We start from the raw sequence: 16,634 nt of genomic DNA, 5'->3' as shown, positions 1-16,634 counted from the left end.
AAATCTCTTAGGTTTAGGAATTCCCAAAAATTCCACTTAGAAAATATCAGGGGATAAACTTGGAAAGGGGCTGCAGGTCAAATTACCTCAGGAAAGGAGGGAAGCAATCCTTTAAACAAGTCATTTGGGGAATGGAGCTCTGGCCAGTGGAGTTTGTAAAACACTTCCCAAGGGAATAAATCAGATTTCCCAAAGAATTGCTCTGCCTGTGCTCTTCAGAATTCTCTTTGGCAGAACTCTGCACTAGGTGATGTTCCTTTGGGAAATTGGCCCCAGTGATGAGGAATGGCTCAGGACAAGCTCACCCCTCCTTTCTTTTTTTATTGTTGAAGGGAGGATGGATGGGGAGGAGGAGTGAAACCATCTGTGATTCCCTTCTGTATGGGGGGACCCTCTGCTGAGCCAACCTGATCTCTGTTGACAAGCTGTGACAGGCATTCATTCATCACCACAAACATTTTGTTTCATTTTGGACATTTTTTGGTTTGAGTAATCCAGGAGCCACCCATTACACCTCAAAGTACTAAAATACTACGTGAAAGGAATGTGAAAAAGGAAAAAAAAATCTTTCCCCTATTTTCCTTTCCATCAGTTTTCAGATTGAGACCTTTTTTTGTAAATTGTGTAAGGAACAAGTGATGTTCTCGTGACCCTTCAGCCTCATTGTATCATATATTAATAATCAAGAGAGATCTCAGTGTTCATGTGCTATATCAACCTGGCTTTTCATTTAAAGAAAACATAAATTCCCACCTGTGGCTTTGCATGGGTGAGGAGCGAAGGGAAAGGACTGGTCAATGAAACCAGGCAGTGATTTAGCAATTAGAGCCCAGGATTGAAAGCCAGCCAGGTCACAGTTCTCAGGGAGATTTGCTGGTGTTTGTCCTGATGAAGTTCCTCCTAAATGAGGTGATTATTGCAGCTGTCAGGAATGAAAAGGTGGGACACATCGATTTCACCCCCACTGCAGGCTCCAGGCAGTGCTGCTCCAGAGCAGTCGATGGGAATTGCCAATTAACAAAAACAATATTGGCAAGTTGGCAGTTTGAGGAAAAACTCCCTCCAGCCAGTGCACAAACCTCCTGCCACTCAAATCACCGTCCTTGGGCAAAGGCATTGGCAAACCTGCTCAGAAAAACAAGGAAAATGAGAGTTTTATTTTGGCATAGCTGAAGAGGAAATTGTGGAGCTGAGAGCTCGTGTGCACAGGGGAAATGCAGCAGAACAGCTACACGGGAGCACACTGAAGTGCACACCCTACCTGGAGATAAAAATCACTTTACTTTGGAGTAATTACTCTGTTCTGAAAACACATTGCTTATTCAGGAATAAAGCATCTTTTATTTCACAATTTAAGTGCCCATGCTCTTACTCTGCCCTTCTGCTAATGATCACAGATACAGCTGTTGATTATAATAAATAGAGGCTCTTCCACAACAGCTACGGTGGAATTCTTCCCCTTGTAAATAAGGAATTATCAAGCTTCCAATTACCTGGTGTTTCAAAATGCAGCTTGGATAAATGGGTACTCTTGACTCACCTACAGATTCCAACAATTTCCATGCAATTAAATCGTTAAGATGCAGCTTTGGGCAGAAAAAAACTCCTCTGGAAGAGCAGTGTGTTTGACATGATGGAGAGAACCTGGTTTAGAAAACACCCAGAAGCTCCAAGGGATGCAAATGATGGTTGCTCCTGCCTTGCCTAGGGAATTCTGCCTGTGCAACAACAATCCTGGGGTTTGCACGGTGTTTTTAACACGAGCTCTCAAAGGATGTGACTGGAAAATTGTCCTTATCCCTCTCCTAGTGATGCCTTGGATTTTAGCTTTTATATTTTTCAGCATCTCTGCTTCTTGGTGTGCAACTGTAAAACTTCATGTTAGGTGTTAGTGAGTTCTCTTCACAGGGCAGTGACAAAAAAACTCCTTTCTAGCTGAAGAATCAAGAACAACCAGTAACCAAAAAGCAGAAATAATGGTGAGGGAAAGGGGGCAAACCAGGGGGCTGAGACTTCATAATCTGGGGCTGTGGTTGGATAATTGATGCCAAGATGAACCAAAACTTATAAAAAAAGTGTAAAACTCGTGACCAGGATCCATCTGGGATTTGATTTGGGTGCAGCCCTGACCAGGCTCTTGCACTGCCCAAGGTGAATCCTTTCAATAAATTCCTATTTTATTCCTTTTGCTCTGTTCCAGCTCAGCCTTTTCCAGCAACACTAAATGGGGAAAGTCAGGCAGCTCTTGGGAGAGGTTTATTTGATGTTTGGATTATCTCCAGCCCTGGACAAGGTGACATCCACCTTTCCTTTTTCCAAAGGTGATCTTTCAAGGGAAAGCAAGGAGGTTGTGCTTAGTGCCATGGAATCACAGCAGTGCAGGATATTGGAATAAATATCCTGTGTTGGAAGAGATCCCCACAGTGAGTTTTGGGAGGATTTTTGAGGCTGTGGATGGATTCTAATCCATCACCTCCATCTGCTCCAAAACCACAATTCCTGTGTAAAACTCTCAGGTTTGCATTCAGAGCCATCGTACCTCAAAGATATTAAATTAAGGGAAGTGCCAGCAACTCTTGTGGTGTTATTTGTGACCAGACTCTTTTAGGCTGTGAGTATTTAGCATTACTAACTAATCGAACATGTTAATTTAAGTACTTAACGCTCTTTACCCGCTTTTAACTCTATAAACGTTTAAATTCCTCTCTGTTCAACCAACCGCGCTCCGTGAGGGCTCTGAAGGGATGCTTTGGTCCCTCATACCCCCACTCCAGTTCCTGCCGCTCCCAGAGTGAATGACGGCTTTTGGGCACAGATGTCTTTGCAGGTGCACTTTACCAGGTCGATAATTATTTAACTTTTAATTGATTTTTAACCACCTGTCGGAGGTTCGCGTGAGAACCTGTCTCGCCGCCGCCACAAAAACTACAACTCCCAGAAGGCCGCGCGGCGCCGCATCCCACCTTGATGCCGCGTGCCCCGCCCTCCTCGCTTTCTATTGGATGGCATCCCGCCGTCCTCGTCTGTGATTGGCTGCGGCGCGCCAGCACGCGTGTCTGCGCCGTGTTTGAGGGGGCGCAAGATGGCGGCGGGCGACGCGGTTGGGAGGTACCGCGGCACGGTGGGCAGGAGCAAGGACCCCTCGGGGCTGCTCATCTCGGTTATCAGGTAGGGGTGGCCCCGCTCCGCATCCTCCGGGCTCTGAGGGTGAGCCAGGGCTGAGGGCAGGTCCTGCTGTGCTGGGGAGGCCTGCCCGGCTCGGGCCTCCGTGGTGTGGGGTCCCTCCTGGGGCATTGGGTGACCCTAGGCTGGGGTCCCTGCTGGCCCTGGAGCGCTGGGGAGGCTGCGGTGCTGGAGAAAACTTTGTCCTGAGGGCTGGTGGCTCTGCACAAGTCCCTGCCAGGAGGGGACACTGAGGGGGATTTGGGATCTGCTCCAGGGACAGGAGCAGAGGGATCCAGCCCTGATCCAGGACTGAGGGCAGCACAGGTTCTGCACGGGGGGCACAACCCCAGGGATGCTCCAGGCTGCAAAGCTGGGCAAGACCCTGGGGGTGCTGGGGACAGTGGCTGGACATGGCCAGGTGGGCACGAGGCCGATGGCACCTGGGCTGTGCCAGCCCCAGGGCAGGGACTGAGCCCTGAGGGACACCCTGGAACCCTGGGGACAGCCCTGGAGGGGCTGGAGCGTGTCCAGGGCAGGGAACAGAGCTGGGAAGGGGCTGGGAGCCAGGAAAAGCTGAGGAAGATGGGAAGGGTTTGGAGAACCAGGAAAAGCTGAGGGAGCTGGGAAGGGGCTCAGCCTGGAGAAAAGGAGGCTCAGGGGGGTCCTTGTGGCTCTGCACAAGTCCCTGACTGGAAGGGACAGCCAGAGGGGATTTGGGATCTGCTCCAGGAACAGGGACCAGGTACAGGAGGAGATGGAACAGCCTCAGGTTGGCTGGTAGGAGGAATTTCTATGCAGGAAAGGTCTTCAAACACTGTAGGATCTCCATCACTCCAGGGGCAGGACTGGAGTCCCCATCCCTGCAGGATTTGAAGAAAAGACTGAACATTACTCTGATGTGGGTGACAAGGTGGGGATCTGTCACTGATGGGACTCAGTGATTTTGGAGATCTCTTCCAGACTCACTGATGCTGTGAATAAACCCTGCAGTTAGTCCCAGCTTCATGCCACTCATGAAGACCAAGGCACTGTCACATTATTGCTGTGGAGTCCATAAGTGACCCCCACTCTCAAACACAGCAGCACTGAGTAAAATTCATCTGCTGGAAATCTGGAGGCTCAGGAAGTCCAGCAAAGTGCTGCTGCTTCCAAGTCTGTCTTGTTGGGATTAAAAAGAAAGAGTTGTGTCCAGTCACATTTAGACATTCATTTTTGTCTGCCCATGTTCCTGACCATGGTTCTGTGATATACTTAGATGTGAATTCACTGTTTCCCCCTCCCCAGTATTTTCTTTAACTGCTTGCAAGTCTTTTTTTGCTGTTTAAAATCAGTGTATTGGCAGCTGATTGCCCATACTGAAGGTTTTGAATGTTCTTACATGTTTTGAATGTTCTTACACACCAGCAGGATGCTGTCAGCTGTAATGAGCTCCCAAACTTTAGATCCTGTTCCAATGTCTTGGAGAGCAATTCTGTTACTTTGGAGAAGTTATTGCAGCACCAGTTCTATATTTAGGATGTGTTCTGATTTAAATATCCTCTGTGAATGATGATGTTTGGGACAAAATTCCATTCTTTTTCCTCACTCTGGCCTTTAAAATCTTGCAAATCTTGAGGGAGATGTTGGTTCTCTTAAAAAAAAAAAAAGCAGCTGGTGCCACTGCCTGTGGAAGAATAATAAACATGCACTGGTTGTGCAGCATTTCCTGTTGTAATCATCATTTTTCCATGTTTCCTGTAATTTCCAAGAGTATTTTAAGTCTTCCTTTTGTACCTCTATTTTAATAAATCCGGGCTTATTAAATTTATTTAAAAACAGAAGAGTGACCTCACTCACAGTGCTCTGTTCTCCAAATAAAAAGAAATGTTTGTCTCACAACTTTGGCTTCCAGGCACTGATACCTTGGCTGGTTTAGGCCCAGTATTTAGACACAACATTGAGTTATTGACTTCATGAAATTAAAGTTATTCAATAGAACAGCCTGATAACTAAACTTCCAGAATTTAATTAGAACTTGGTTTGAATGTAGAAATTCTCTGCAGAGCTTGACGTGTCAGGTTGAGCCAGACCATGAAAACCTGAGGGTAGAACTGATTGCAGAGGAAGGAAAAAAGTGTTGTGATGATAATATTGATGTTTCTTAGGCTTAACCAAGTGCAGAAAACAAATGATGTGAAAAGGAATTTAAATCACTTTTCTCTGTACGTTGGTTTTGTGGAGGAGATCAGGTGAGGATGAACTTGGTGAGCAACAGGTGAATTTTTTCGAGGTTTGCATGATCATAAAATACCTCTGCAGACAAGTTTAAACCTGGGTGGCTTAAATGTGATTTTACTCAGCTTCAGGAAAATATTACAAATCTTAACAGCAAGCTGTTGGTTTGAAATGGGCCTGAGTTTCCTTTTGTTGATGGCTTTATTTCCAAAACATTTATGCACAACAGAGGTTTCTGCCAATCCTTGTGGTTTTACTCTTGTCCCTGTTTATTTAGGTTTATTTCTCCCTTGTTGCAGTGTGAAAAGTCCATAAAGGGAACAGTGGATGAAAAACAGCAAAACTTTGTATTTTTCCTCTGTAAACAAACAAAACCAGAGGAGCTTCTTCAAGTATTGATGTTTTCCTTGGTTATAACAAAGCCAGGGATGTTTTCCAAAAAACAAACATTGTTTAGGTCTGCAAAATCACCTAGTGTTGTCATGAAATGCTTTGAAGTGTGAACCTGAATGGGCTTCTGTAAATAGAAATTATTTTATTAATGAAGGGATAATTTCTGATATTTACTTAGCTCAGCAGCTCTCAGTCTCAAGAGACTGAATAATTGACTTTTCTGTGATCCCAGATTTAGGGATTATTGTAGTTTTGTGACTGGACTGTCCAGGAGAAAGTGTCTCAATTCCAGGGGTGAGATCCATGACAAACTTTAACTGCACAGCAGCACTGAAATCCAGTCAGAAATGGAGTTTTATGGGGTCTGAGGCTCTGCTTTGGGAATTTTAAGTTATCCCTGCTCTTTGTGGTGCTGTCAGGTGAAGGAAAACCCAACAGGAAGGAGTGTCCCACTTGTGATTCCTTTCTGTTCCTGCCAAGTGTCACTGTTTCCTGTTGTGTCAGGAACACTTGTTGTTTCCTGTAGGAGGATCCATTCACTCATGGAATTCACCTTGGTTTTCTGGTTGTTGCCAAGAATAGAGACTAAAAGCAGCCTCAATAATTGGGAAGAATGTTCCATGAGCACTGGGAGGAGTGAGGGATGTGCAGCTGTCCTAGAGCCATCCCAAAAGAGCCCAAAGCTCCCAGGGAATTCCCAAATTTTGGAAGGTGCAGTTCCACCCCCAGCAGTGCTGGGGTCACACTGAGTTCTTGGCCAGGAGAAATAAAAGGAGTGTCCACAAGAAATCTTTTGGAAGAGTTTCTGGGAAGCTTAATGAGCATTTGCAAATCTGTCCTTAAATTCCCACTTTTGCTGCAGCTCCAGGAGCTTTCCTCCTTTTCCCTGTGCCTTCACAGCTCTTGGGAAAGTCCTCAATTTGTTCTTGTCCCCAGAGTGCTGAGAAGAAATGGGGATTATTTACTACAAGGAAACAGCTCCTGCAATTGTGACTTCCAGAGTGGATATTGGATATCAGAGTTTTACAGCTCCTCTCCCTGTGCTCATTCCTCAGCACACCCACCTCCAAACCCTGCTCATTCCTCCGTGGATGAGAAAGATCCCTCGAGTTCCTTAAATAAAAGGTGCTTTGTAAAGTCAAGATGCTGTCACTGGAGACCAGAGGCTTTTGTTGGAGGTGTCTCCTGCTGATCCCAGGGGTTTAGCAATGTCTTTTTTAAAAGCCATGCAGATAACAGAGCAAATTTGGCTCACCTGCTGGAGGACAACTGGGGGAACGTTTTCTTTTATCACTCAGAGGACAAGCACGTGTTTGTACATTGATTTTTCTTAACCTTTTGTTTTGTTGGTAACTGGTTGAAGCAGCTTTTGTGTTCTGAAACAAGCAACCTGGCATTTAGCAAATGCTTTTTTGTTTAAGTGAGAGAGATCTTGTCAGATTTTTAATTGGTGAATGTGTCTGCCTTTTATTTATTGTTGGGCGTTTTTCTTCCCAATTAAAGGTTGCTATTTTTTAAAACTGGCCTTTAATAGCTTCTTTAATTGGAGGAGAACAAACTTTAGCAGTGACTCCATAAGACCTCAGTGAAATTTTTGTGCTGAGCTTTCACAGAAGCAAACGCACGCAACAGAACTCTGCAGAAGTTGAGATGGCAGGCAAAAAAACCTTGAACATACTTTATTTTTCACAAGTGGGATTCTTTTTCTTTAATGCTTGTGGCCATTATTTTCATTATAAGTGAACTTGCTGAATGGATTTTTTTGTTAATGACCTGGCATTTGGTCTTTTCTTTGTGTCTAAAGCAGCAGAGCTGAGATCTCAGTTTGAGAGTGAGGAACGGGGATGTGGAGCTGTTGCCCTCATCATTGCATTTGAGAAATAGCTGCTACAAGGAATAAACTCGAGTTATTCTGATCTCTAATGGTCTCTTAAACCCACTTTTATTGCAAATGGTGTTTTCCAGTGTTATAAAGGTAGCAGTTCTTCTACGAGAAAAGTACTTTAGAAATTCCCTGAAAATAAATTGTATGTGGCAGAGTGTGGTTATAAACTATAAATTTCCTTGAAATGATCTCCAGGCACTTGTATAAAATGTTTAGGTATTTGGCAGCTGTTGGGTTGCAGCTTGATAGAAACCCTTGGTTGCATTTTAAAATGTGTAAAGGAGCACATGTGAATACACAACCACATAGAAAAGGACAGGAGGTGTGACTGTGCCCAGCTAAAAACTCAAAGTACAGTAACTTCACGATTATAAGCCGCACGTCGGGGTGTCAGCAACTGTCTTGGGTTACAATACAGGGTGTGATCAAAGGTGTCTGTTCTATCACCATCTGCTGAGAGTGGGGGCAGTGATCCTGATCTCCGTGGGAGATATTCTGCTAATGGGCATCCATTGAAACCAGCTGGGGCAGTGTTCTTTATCTCATGGGATATCTCCTGTTCATGGCCATGGTTTATAAACCAGCTGGGGCAGTGTTCTTTATCTTTTCACAACCCATCCTTCCTCCAGCCAGTCATTTTCTGCTCATGGCCACTGAGTCCCAGTGCATGGCTGATAAAATTCCATCATCCCATGGGGAGATGCTCCACCCTGGGGAGGAGCCAAGCATTTCCTACCCAGATAAAATCTGAGATTTGGAACATCAGAGCAGCCTTTTCCACTGGATCCCAGAGGAAAACCAGACCCTTCCACATCATCACTGGAGCTTCAGAGCAAACTGCACCTTGTACAGGAGCACTGCTCCAACTGAGCCACATCTGTCACTGCAGGAGGATGCAGCCACCATGGGATGGGACTGCTGCCAACACCCTGCCTGACGGGTGTCAGGCTGTACTCTGACTGTGTCAGGGTTTGGGGTTTGTTCTTTGTAGTGCTGTATTTCTATTTTAATTTCCCTAGTAAAGAACTGTTATTCCTATTCCCATATCTTTGCCTGAGAGCCCCTTGATTTCAAAATGATAATAATTTGGAGGGAGGGGGTTTCCATTCTCCATTTCAAAGAGAAGCTCCTGCCTTTCTCAGCAGACACCTGTCCTCCAAACTAAAACAGCAACTTTTCCTTCTTTGTCCATATATAAGCTGTACCTGATTATAAGCCGCACTTCGGGTTCGGACCAAAATTTCAGTCAAAAATGGTGCAACTTATAATCGTTGAACCTACCCTGTCAAAACTAGGAAGTGGAAATACTGGATTTTGTTAGGAAATTATTATGCTTTTAACTCTTTCAAAGGTGTTGCCTTCAACAGCTCTTGGTGCAGTTTTGAAACCTTGAGGTGAACGATGAAATTCCCCAATTCTGCTGCTGGTTCCTGCAGGGCTGCAGTGTGATACCAGGGATGGATTAATGGGGAGTAGCTTCCAAAATACTCTTTGTGCTTTAATTGTCCAGCCTCTTGCAGCTATGGAAATATTGATCCTTAGGGCTTTGACTTTTTCCTGGAAATGTGGTAATACATGGAATGGTTGATTTAATTTTTGGATCTAAAGTTAATTGCCAAAAGAAGACTTGGTCCCTGTGGTTTCCTGTACATGGAGACAGTCCTGGGCAGGGTCTCACACAGTTGGGTGGGAGCTGAGTCCCTCTGCTTGTGCCTGGAGGTGTCACTGCCATCTCCTGGGGCTGTCTGCTCCTCCATCCCTGTTCCTACATGGAAAATGTGCAGCTGCTTGGTGTCCCTGGGGGTTTCCTCTGTGTGGGATTCAAACTCTTCCTGTGCTGCTGGTGGAGCCATCTGAAGGAGGGGAATTCTGTCAAAGCCACTGCAGTCCAGTCTTTGTTTCAGAAACCAGCCCTGGCATCATTTGTGTGAGGAAATTTGATTAAAGGTTGGTTAATTTAGCAAAATAAAGAATTCCCTGCTGGTGTTTATTTAGATGGCTGGAGGTTGCTCAGCCTTTTTGCTGCATCTCTCCTGTACCCATCTGCAAATCCTCAATGATAAAAAGATCACCAGCTTCTGTTGAAAATGCTCTAACCAACTGTGTAAACAGCATGAAAGATTAATGGAATGTAAGTAGGGGAGGAAAATGTTTTAAAATGCTCTGTTTGCTCTGGGTGCTTAACTGGATTGGGAACAGACTTGGTGCTGCTGTTCCTGTAGTGAGTTATTTCTTTGCACAAGGGACAGGGAGTTTTCTGCAGGCTGAGTCCCTTGTGTTCCCCTTGGGGAGGGTTTCACTTCTTTTTTAATTTATTATTTATAATTGTTCAATCAGTTTTCAGAATACCTCATTTTCCATGCCCATTGACTTGGACACTACAATTTTTAACTACCTGCTTTGTAGCACCTTATGGTCTCTGTGAAGAAATATCTTTCCTGAATGCTTTAATTCATTTCCTCAAATCCAGCATTTCACAGGAACAATCCATTAACCTATGAAAATAATGGGAAAACATTCAAGTTAAATTCTTAAATACCTTTTAGAGTTTTATTTATTCTTTTTTTTTTCCTTCTGTCTGGCTTTGTTTTATAAGGACCCAACTTTGACAGTGGTTTCCACGAGCCTCTGGAGAGATTTGAAAACCTGAATTATCAGATTATGCACTTAGAGGTTAAATAGTGCTGGAAGCTGTAGATCACCCCATCTGGGACTTGTCTTTAAGACAACAGTTTTCAATTATAAAATTCAAATAAATCCATTTAGTTTAATGAACCTGTGGAAATTTGTAGCTCAGTGGAGACACAGTGGGTTGAAGTTGTTCTTGTCCCAGTGAGTTTTATAAAACATTTTTGATGTGATCTCTTGAAATGGAGCTGCTTGTGATGTCTCATAGGGTGTAAGAGCAGTCAGGAGGAAGAATTTTTGCTGAACTGCTCTGGACAGGCTCTTCCCCAGAGAGGATGTTTTTTACACCCATAAAAATGGAAGCAGGGGGGAAACAAATTCAGAACAAATTTCAGGAAGGAGTGGATTTTATTGTTTCCTCACTTATGCCTTTTATTCTGATTAATTCAGGGACTTAAATACTGCTAAGGCAAACATGTTCAAAATGTATCTTTGATTTCAGGTGTTGCTTGACATTTTCACTCCAAGGCCCAGTCCTTGAAATGATCAGTGTCAAAGCCGTGGTGTGATGCTGTGTTTCCAGCTTTGAGGGGGGGAAGGCAGGAACAAATGAGTGCATTTGTCACGGGTTATTGCTTGCAGAGCACTTAAATGCATCTTCCACACCTCTGGGAAGTCAACACTTGATCCTCCCAACAACTTGTACTTCAAACCTCCTCACTGCAGCAATTCCTGGGATCGTTTTCAGCTTGACAGTGCCTGAGGAGCTCTGGGCAGTGAGATGTGGGAGGTGATCCCTCTGTTCTCAGGTACAGTAATTTCACGAATACAAGCCGCAACAATTTGACCAAAATTTTGGTGGAAACCCGGAAGTGCGGCTAATATTCCGGGGCGGCTAATCTATTAACAAAATTCTAAAAGCTGCCAACACGGAAGTGAGAGCCCGCGGCAGCCCCAAGCCAAACTGGAGCCCGGCCGGCCCCGGCAGAGGTGGGAAAGCCTGGCAGAGGCGGGGCCAGCAGTGTCGGGGGCGGGCGGCAGAGCCTGAGCCAGCAGGGCGGGGCAGGGGGGGCGGCAGAGCCTGAGCCAGCATGGCGGGGGAGCCCGGGAGAACTGGGGCTAGCAGTGCAGGGGAGCATGGCAGAAGCAGGAAGGCCGGCGGGTGGGGCTGCCTGGCAGCGGGGGAAGCCCAGCAGAATCGGGGCCAGCAGCGTGGGGGAGCCCGGCGGTGCGGGGGCCTGCAGTGCCGGCCAGGGCGAGGAAACGCGGCGGCGGTGCAGACGGGAGGGGGCGGCCGGCGAGCCTGGTGGCGGCGGCGGCAGCCCTGCCGGCGGGGCGAGCGAAAGCGGCGCTCGCGAAGCGCCGCCGCCGCTCGCGAAGCGCCGCCGCTCGCGAGCGAAGCGCCGCCGCCGCTCGCGGAAGCGCCGTGGCGAGCGAAGCGCCGCCGCGGCGAGCGAGCGAAGCGCCGCCGCGGCGAGCGAGCGCAGCGCCGCCGCCGCTCGCGAGCGAAGCGCCGCCGCCGCGGCGACCGAGCGCAGCGCCGCCGCCGCTCGCGGAAGCGCCGCGGCGAGCGAAGCGCCGCCGCCGCTCGCGAGCGAAGCGCCGCCGCGGCGAGCGAGCGAAGCGCCGCCGCGGCGACCGAGCGCAGCGCCGCCGCGGCGACCGAGCGCAGCGCCGCCGCCGCTCGCGAGCGAAGCGCCGCCGCCGCTCGCGAGCGAAGCGCCGCCGCGGCGACCGAGCGCAGCGCCGCCGCCGCTCGCGAGCGAAGCGCCGCCGCGGCGAGCGAGCGAAGCGCCGCCGCGGCGACCGAGCGCAGCGCCGCCGCGGCGACCGAGCGCAGCGCCGCCGCCGCTCGCGAGCGAAGCGCCGCCGCGGCGAGCGAGCGAAGCGCCGCCGCGGCGACCGAGCGCAGCGCCGCCGCGGCGACCGAGCGCAGCGCCGCCGCCGCTCGCGAGCGAAGCGCCGCCGCGGCGACCGAGCGCAGCGCCGCCGCCGCTCGCGAGCGAAGCGCCGCCGCGGCGACCGAGCGCAGCGCCGCCGCCGCTCGCGAGCGAAACGCCGCCGCCGCTCGCGAGCGAAGCGCCGTCGCCGCGAGCGAAAGCGCCGCCGCGAGCGAAAGCGCCGGGGGGCGGGCGCGGCGCTCGCGAGGCGCGGCGCAGGGCGAGCGAAAGCGGCAGCGGGGCGAGCGAAAGCGGCAGCGGGGCGGTGCTGACGGGAGAGGGGGGCCAGCGAGCCCGGCGGCGGCGGCAGCACCAGCCGGCCAGCCCCGCCGAGCCGTGGCGCTGAGCTGGGCCACCCGGCCCCGTCGGCAACCATGAGCGGGCCGAGCCTGCCTGGCCCCGCCCCGAGCCAGTAAAGCCCGCTATGCCGCGATCCTCTTACTAATTGGCCAATTTGTGAAAGCTGCGCACGGATTCTCGCGACGAACGAAAGTGCGGCTAATATTCGGGGTGCGGCTTATCTATTGACAAAGACAGCAACATTGTCGAGGCACCGGGGGTGCGGCTTATAATCCGTGCGGCTTGTATTCGTGAAACTACTGTATTTTGTTCCTCTCCCTCCCACACTGAGCTCTCCTTTCTTCCTGGATGTTATTCCCTGGCTCTGGGTGCTGCTGCCCTCGGGTCTTACAGTGGAGGGTGTCTTTACACCACTTAATTAGGGGTTTAAATCTCTTTTGTCTTCACTCAGAGCCAGGATTAAAAAACACATGAAGGAAACAGATTTTCTTGTGTTGGGGCTTGGTTGTTTATTAAATCTTACCTAAAGTACAGAAAGTTCAGCAACACTTCCAGCTACCAGCTAGAATTGAGCAAAATGGAGAGAAATCCAGCTGCTACAAGGTCTCTTAAAGCTGAACAGTCCAATAGAGAATTAACACCTCTTATTTATATTTTTAATCCAATAACCAAATTCCCTCAGTGTGACACTGACTGACCAACCAGAAACTGCCTGAAACCATGGAGGAGGAGGAAGATAAGCACCAAAAGAGACACCACCCAAAATCCTCCATCTCATCCCATACCTGTTACTATATTATAAAAACCTCAAATTTAAAACCCTTCACCATGTGAAATCACACACTTCTATTTAACCACACCCCTGTGATTTTAACTCCATCACTCAAATTTGGAGCCTTCTCCAAGGCCTCAGGTCCAAAGCAGTGTTCTGCTGGGGATCAGTGCCTGACAGCACAGAAAACTCAAAAAACACCCCAGGTTTGTGGGATCCAGCACTTGGGCTCTGGGCACTTCTGCTGTGTCTGTGCTTGGCCTTGGGTGCTGCAGATGCTACAACAACCACAAGGGCTCAAACCCAGCTGGGAAAGCAAATGCTGGAATTGCTGTGAGGTCACAGCCATCAGCAAGAGTGGCCTGATGAGAATAACTGCATTTAACAGTTTTCTTTTTACTCTGTTGTTGTTGTTTTTTTTCCCTCCTACTTTTTAATACTGAAGTTTCCTTGGCACATCACAGCTGTTTCCTGCAGAGAGGAGACTGAGCTTTCTAGACATCCACAATGCTCTGCTGAAATTATTATCTGTTGCTTCTAGCAACTGTTTTCTTTGTTTAACTCCACAAATCCTTTGTTGTTCACAATTGTCTTCTGGCTAAGGCTGTACTTTTCTTTCCTGTACCTTGTTGTACTCTGGTTTGTGTTTTAGGTCCTTGGTGTGGTGTAACATGGAGAATAACAAGACAAAAGAATCCCATTAATTTTCTTTCCTGAGGGGTGATTTTGATAGTTTTAATGCTCTACTATTTATTTTATTATCTGGACTGGTGCTGAGGTGTTGCCTCTCACCATAAATAAAAAACCTCCCCCAATTTCTTTGTGAGGAATGGATCTTATATATCCCAGAAATTCTGGATTTTGCCCAGGGCTGCTGCTGTTAAACAGATTTTTGGTGTTTTTGCTGGAGGAACAGGTCAGTACATCAGTGAGTCCTGCCTTGGCCACACATGAAATGCAGCAGGAGCTTTGAGCAGGACAAGCTTTCAGCCACACTGCTTTGAGCAGTTGGTACCACAAACTGTGTGTTTGGAGCTTCAAAGGTGTTTTCAAGTGAGCAACTGGGAGCCTCAACAAGGTGTGAGATAGAGCACAGAGCACTTGGAACAGGTGCTGGGAAGTTTACTGTGGATTCCTGTGAAAATTGGAGCTTTGTTTGATTCCCCCCAGCACTCAGTTCAATTGCACTTCACTAAAATGTTCTTTTTCCTGATCAGATGAGAAATATTTAAATTCATCAGCTTGCCTTTTGGTTTTTTTTTTTTTTTTGGTGGTGTTTCCCACTGTCTTTAATGAGTATTTTCGTTTGAATGAGCGATGTTGAATGAAGAAAAGTGAATTGCACGCTCAAAGAAACCTGATCCAGAAGGAAAAGAGGATTATTCCTGGATTTCCAAGCTGCACCTGTGCATCCTGTAATGCTCTTTTCTGCCTTTAACCACAAATATTTACATAAGTCTGCTCTGATGTTGGGGAGCAGAAGAAAAAAAGGCTTTGAAAGGGACACAAAGATGCTGAACACCCACAGTTGTGGTCAAAAACAGCAGGGTCTTCAACCCTCCTTTCCTGTAAGAATTATCTGCTGCTAACTGAGCATTAATTTCCTAAAACTGCATTATCTGTTCCTTTAGTTTTGCTTCATAAAAAGAATCTGCAGAAGCATAATGCCCACATACTGTTACTGCAATGTTCTTCCTGTGAAACAAATTTTCTAGTCAAGAAATGGATAATTAAGCCTCAGTTTGCCATCCATAGCTTAGCAGTAATCACACTTAACAGGGCTGGCCCTAGGGCAGGTAAAATAGGCAGGCAGTTATCCACCCAGCCTGGCTGGAGGCATCAGAAAAAGCAAATTTACAGAAATGAAACATTTATTATTCATTAATGTTAACAGTTTTCTCTTGAAAATTGACATAATCTAATTTTCTTAGTGTTTTATTGGGCAGGTACGAAGCTGACAGCAGGCTGGCGAAAGGAATTGCTCATCTGCACTAGAAAACAGAGAAAAAATATAAATGGGGTGAGGAAAAATGAGTCCTCAGTGTAAACAGAAATTCTTGCTGAATCTCAAATCTGATTCCTGTTTAAGGTGTAATTAGGAGGTTGGTGCCTGTAAATGGATCATCTTAAAGGTTGTAGCTGAAATTTTTTTTTGCCACAGTGCAAAATATAAGGGGGTGGGGGGCAGCAAAATGCAGGATTTGGTGGAAAAAAATACTCCTGTGAAGGGAATGAAGTGACAGGGGATGAGATGAAGTAGGGGAGGTGTGGATGGCACCACAAATTCAGGTTCATAGCCCTGAGTTTGTGTGTGCTCCAAAGGAATTCAGCACCTTCCAAACCAAAATGGGGATGGACTGTGGGCATTTGGAGCTTGAACATTCATGGATTTGTTTTTACCTGAGCTATTTTTGATTAATAAAAGAGAGGGGAAAATAGGACAAAAGGGAATGGCTTTAAGGTGGAGGAGATTTGATTTAGATGAGGTTTAAAGAAGAAATTCTTGGCTGAGAGGGTGGGGAGGGGCTGGAGTAGAATTCCCAGAGAAGCTGTGGCTGCCCCTGGATCCCTGGAAATGTCCAAGGTTGGACAGGGCTTGGAGCAACCTGGGACAGTGGAAGTGTCCCTGCCATGGCAGGGGTGGCACTGGATGGGCTTGAAGGTCCCATCCCACCCAAACCATTCCATGGAAATGGAGCTGCTTCTCCAGTGCTTCAGTGTGAGCTGCATTCACAGGCTGCTAAAACTGAATCTTCCCCATCAAACAGGAAATAGACTTGAAAATAGAGGTGGAGGAAACTCTAGATTTGTTTAGAACCCATTTTTTTGCACATTATACGTCTGTCTTGGTTTGAAAATGTAAACCCCCTCCTCAATTTTGAAATCAAGGGGCTCTCAAGCAAAGATATGGGAATTAGGAATAACAGTTCTTTCCTAGGGAAATTAAAATAGAAATACAGCACTACAAAGAACAAACCCCAAACCCTGACACAGTCAGAGTACAGCCTGACACCCGTCAGGCAGGGTGTTGGCAGCAGTCCCATCCCATGGTGGCTGCATCCTCCTGCAGTGACAGATGTGGCTCAGTTGGAGCAGTGCTCCTGTACAAGGTGCAGTTTGCTCTGAAGCTCCAGGGATGATGTGGAAGGGTCTGGTTTTCCTCTGGGATCCAGTGGGAAAGGCTGCTCTGATGTTCCAAATCTCAGATTTTATCAGGGTAGGAAATGCTTGGCTCCTCCCCTGGGTGGAGCATCTCCCCATGGGATGATGGAATTTTATCAGCCATGCCCTGGGACTCAGTGGCCATGAACAGGAGAGATCTCCTGGAGGGAGGATG

The 16,634-nt window shown here is 47.5% G+C and overlaps 1 protein-coding gene across 1 annotated transcript in view; it reads left to right on the top strand.

The window, feature by feature from the left end:
• Positions 1-3,046: 3,046 nt before the first annotated feature.
• Positions 3,047-16,634, top strand: part of EXOC4 (exocyst complex component 4) — a 264,576-nt gene continuing 250,988 nt past the window's right edge. Inside the window, exon 1 of the mRNA XM_033057550.2 lies at positions 3,047-3,168. Within this exon, the coding sequence (XP_032913441.1) occupies positions 3,083-3,168 (86 nt within the window). The 5' untranslated portion in view covers positions 3,047-3,082. The remainder of the gene's footprint in view (positions 3,169-16,634) is intronic.

Source organism: Catharus ustulatus, chromosome 4, assembly GCF_009819885.2.
Source record: "Catharus ustulatus isolate bCatUst1 chromosome 4, bCatUst1.pri.v2, whole genome shotgun sequence".
In the NCBI taxonomy this organism is placed as follows: Eukaryota; Metazoa; Chordata; class Aves; order Passeriformes; family Turdidae; genus Catharus; species Catharus ustulatus.
This window is presented reverse-complemented; position numbering and strand designations above follow the sequence as displayed.